The 2,617-nt window shown below is 51.0% G+C and overlaps 1 protein-coding gene across 2 annotated transcripts; it reads left to right on the plus strand.

The window, feature by feature from the left end:
• Positions 1,312-2,254, plus strand: LOC109832459. Of its 2 annotated transcripts, none has more exons than XR_002244780.1 (3): positions 1,312-1,484; positions 1,555-2,089; positions 2,166-2,254. XR_002244780.1 is itself a non-coding variant. In XM_020399812.1 (3 exons), exons 1-2 carry the CDS (start codon positions 1,539-1,541, stop codon positions 1,995-1,997), a joined length of 366 nt encoding a protein of 121 aa, XP_020255401.1. In that variant the 5' UTR covers positions 1,312-1,538; the 3' UTR covers positions 1,998-2,089; positions 2,166-2,254. The 2 variants fall into 2 exon arrangements, 1 of the variants encoding a protein (XP_020255401.1); XM_020399812.1 differs by having other exon boundaries at positions 1,312-1,725; positions 1,819-2,089.

Raw genomic sequence — 2,617 nt, forward strand, 5'->3', positions numbered from 1 at the left:
AGAATTTGGAGGGTAATTCCAGCGAGCCCATTCGTGAATTAGATGTGTTGACCCCTACCGCCGTTAATGAGTTGGTGGAGAAGGCTGAGGCTCGTTCTTACACCATTGCCAGTGCTGAGGGAGCTTTTCCTGCGGGAACCAAGTTTCGTTCGTTTCTCCGCCGTGCACAGAAGTCCATTGGGCCCCGGACTCTACTAGCAGGCTACCTTGCTCTCTGGTTGAAGAAATGTGTTGTCCCGCACCAGCCTTCAGACGCTCTACCCATCGAGGTGCTCTTCCCTGCAGTTCAGCTAGCTTACGGGAGAGAGCTCTCCCTGCTCCCAGCGATGGTTGCCAGCATCCACTGCGGGCTTAGGTGTCTGGCTAGTGGCTTTACACAGAGGGGTTCTGAACCATCGACTGAGCTTATTTGTCCGAAGATCGAGCTTCCTTATGCGTATCTGATGGCGTGGCTTGTTCTTCACCGCCCTGACTTGATGTCGGCGCCCAGCGTTGTTGATGTCCCCGTTCCTTTTATGCAGCTGTTGGAGAAGAGCAGATGGCTTGGGAACAAATTCAGTGATGGGCCCAAATTCAGTGATGTTCAGCGCGAGCTTCGAGTCCGTAAAAGCTGGGAGTTCTTTAAGTGCTTTCCCCACTTTTCGGGTCGCTATGGTGACACACTGATTGATGAGGAGAAACCCAGAAGTGACCGGACCATTCTTGACGCTGGTTGCTTCCGGTGGTTAGTGAACATCCGCGTAGGGTATCTCGTCCTTCGGGTGAAGAATCAGTGCCACATAGAGCCTTATCTCCCTTGCCGCTTTGCTCGCCAATTCGGCTATGACCAACTGTATGTCGGGAATCCGAGCCGCAGCCTGCGGGTTGAGGGAGGATTGATTGATGGCGTTCGAGCGTGGCTATGGACGATGGTGGGCTGGACTGGAGCCCGTTTTGCTCTTCCTTCGTATCGGCGTAAGCCACTGATCACTTTCCTCAGCTGCAAGTGGTTCCTTTCTGCATATGAGTCCATCAGCGTGAGGAGCCTCTCAGAGTTGCAGTCTGAGTACGCGGTCCGGGCTGCTATGATGGCTGGTCGCAGAGCTCAGAAGCGGAGAAGAGAGCATGCCAAATCTCTTGTCTCCGACGAAGAAGGACTTCTCCCTACGGGTGACGATGACGAGACCTCCGAGGAAGAGTATGTGGATGCAGATACCGGCAGAGGGGATCTCGATACCGGTTTGTCCTGTCTCTCTTAATTTTCCTTTTTCATAAATGACAGCTCTTTTTTATTGAAATGGCTATTGTCACTTTAGGTAGGGCAGCCAATGATCATGAGCCACCAGCTCCTACACACGTTGAAACGTGTGATAGGCCTGCGCATGTTCGACCTGTTGGCCCTCGAAGGGTTGGTGCCCTGAAGAGGAAGAAGACCGCCCACAAGTCCCATGACGGTCAGCGTCCCTATGGAGTGGACTTAGGGAGCACTGCCGATGGCGGGGGAGGTAACATTCAATTGCTCTTGCTCCAAGGTTGTTTACCTTTTGTGATTTGTAACCATGTTTCGTGCTTCAGGGTTCTTCGAAGAGGGCGAAATCCCACCGGGTCCGGTGTCCCCTGGTGCTGATAACATGGATTGCCTTGTGCAACAAATGTGTGACGCTCTTCACGACGGGTCCTTGGGCATTGATCTGAACATCGACCTTGAGCAGATGAATAATGTTGAGCCCGTAGTCCCTTGTTCAGGTACGTCCACATTCAATGTCATTTTCCTCAAGCCTGGGGAAGGAAGACTTCTCGTTTTTGCTGAAAGTATTTTCTTGATCTTTCATCATTCAGGTCATCCTGCAGATGTTGCAATGGAGGGGCCAAGCTTCTCGAAGCCGGATGCCGGTTTATTAGCTGACATGTTGGCTGAGCAAACTTCCATAGGGACCGAGAGACCATTCCTTGGGAATGATTCGTCTACCGGTACATATCTGATTCTCCTCCTCTTGCCCGATCTTTTATTTGACTAATGAATGATTGACTATCGCAGCGTCAACTATTGGAGTTAGCCCGGTATCTATCCCTGGCATATCCAGTTTGCCTCAGAATGACGGGCTTGCAGGTATGCATACGATTCAGGGATATTGTACTTTCCTATGTTCCTCTGGCTTTTGACTAATATATGAGTGCGATCATAGGACCAGCCACTAGGACTGATTCTCATATGACTCCTGGCATCCCTCAAATGCCTACGGGTGAAGGATCTACAGGTATGTAGATGACTGTACTATCCCAATCCTTCTTATTGGTCTAAATTTTCATTTTGACTAATAAGAGAGTGCCATCATAGGACCAGCCGCTTGGGCTGATACTCTTATGACTCTTGGCATCCCGGCTGTATCTGAGGACGGGGGGAATGCAGGTATGCATACGATTTTCTTGTCCCGATTCTCTTTACTTTTCCATTTGGTTAACGTAGGAGTGTCACTGTAGGACCGGGCGCTGGGCCGGATACCACTACAGTTCTCAGGACTGAAAGCCTTCATAGTAATGGTGCCTCCCCACCTTTGCCGAGTGGTATGGGCAATCCACCTGCAGGTGCTGATATACCTTCTTCGGCTAATGTCTCAGAGCCCGTCGGACCTCAACC

This window comes from Asparagus officinalis, chromosome 3, assembly GCF_001876935.1.
Source record: "Asparagus officinalis chromosome 3, Aspof.V1, whole genome shotgun sequence".
Taxonomy (NCBI): domain Eukaryota; kingdom Viridiplantae; phylum Streptophyta; class Magnoliopsida; order Asparagales; family Asparagaceae; genus Asparagus; species Asparagus officinalis.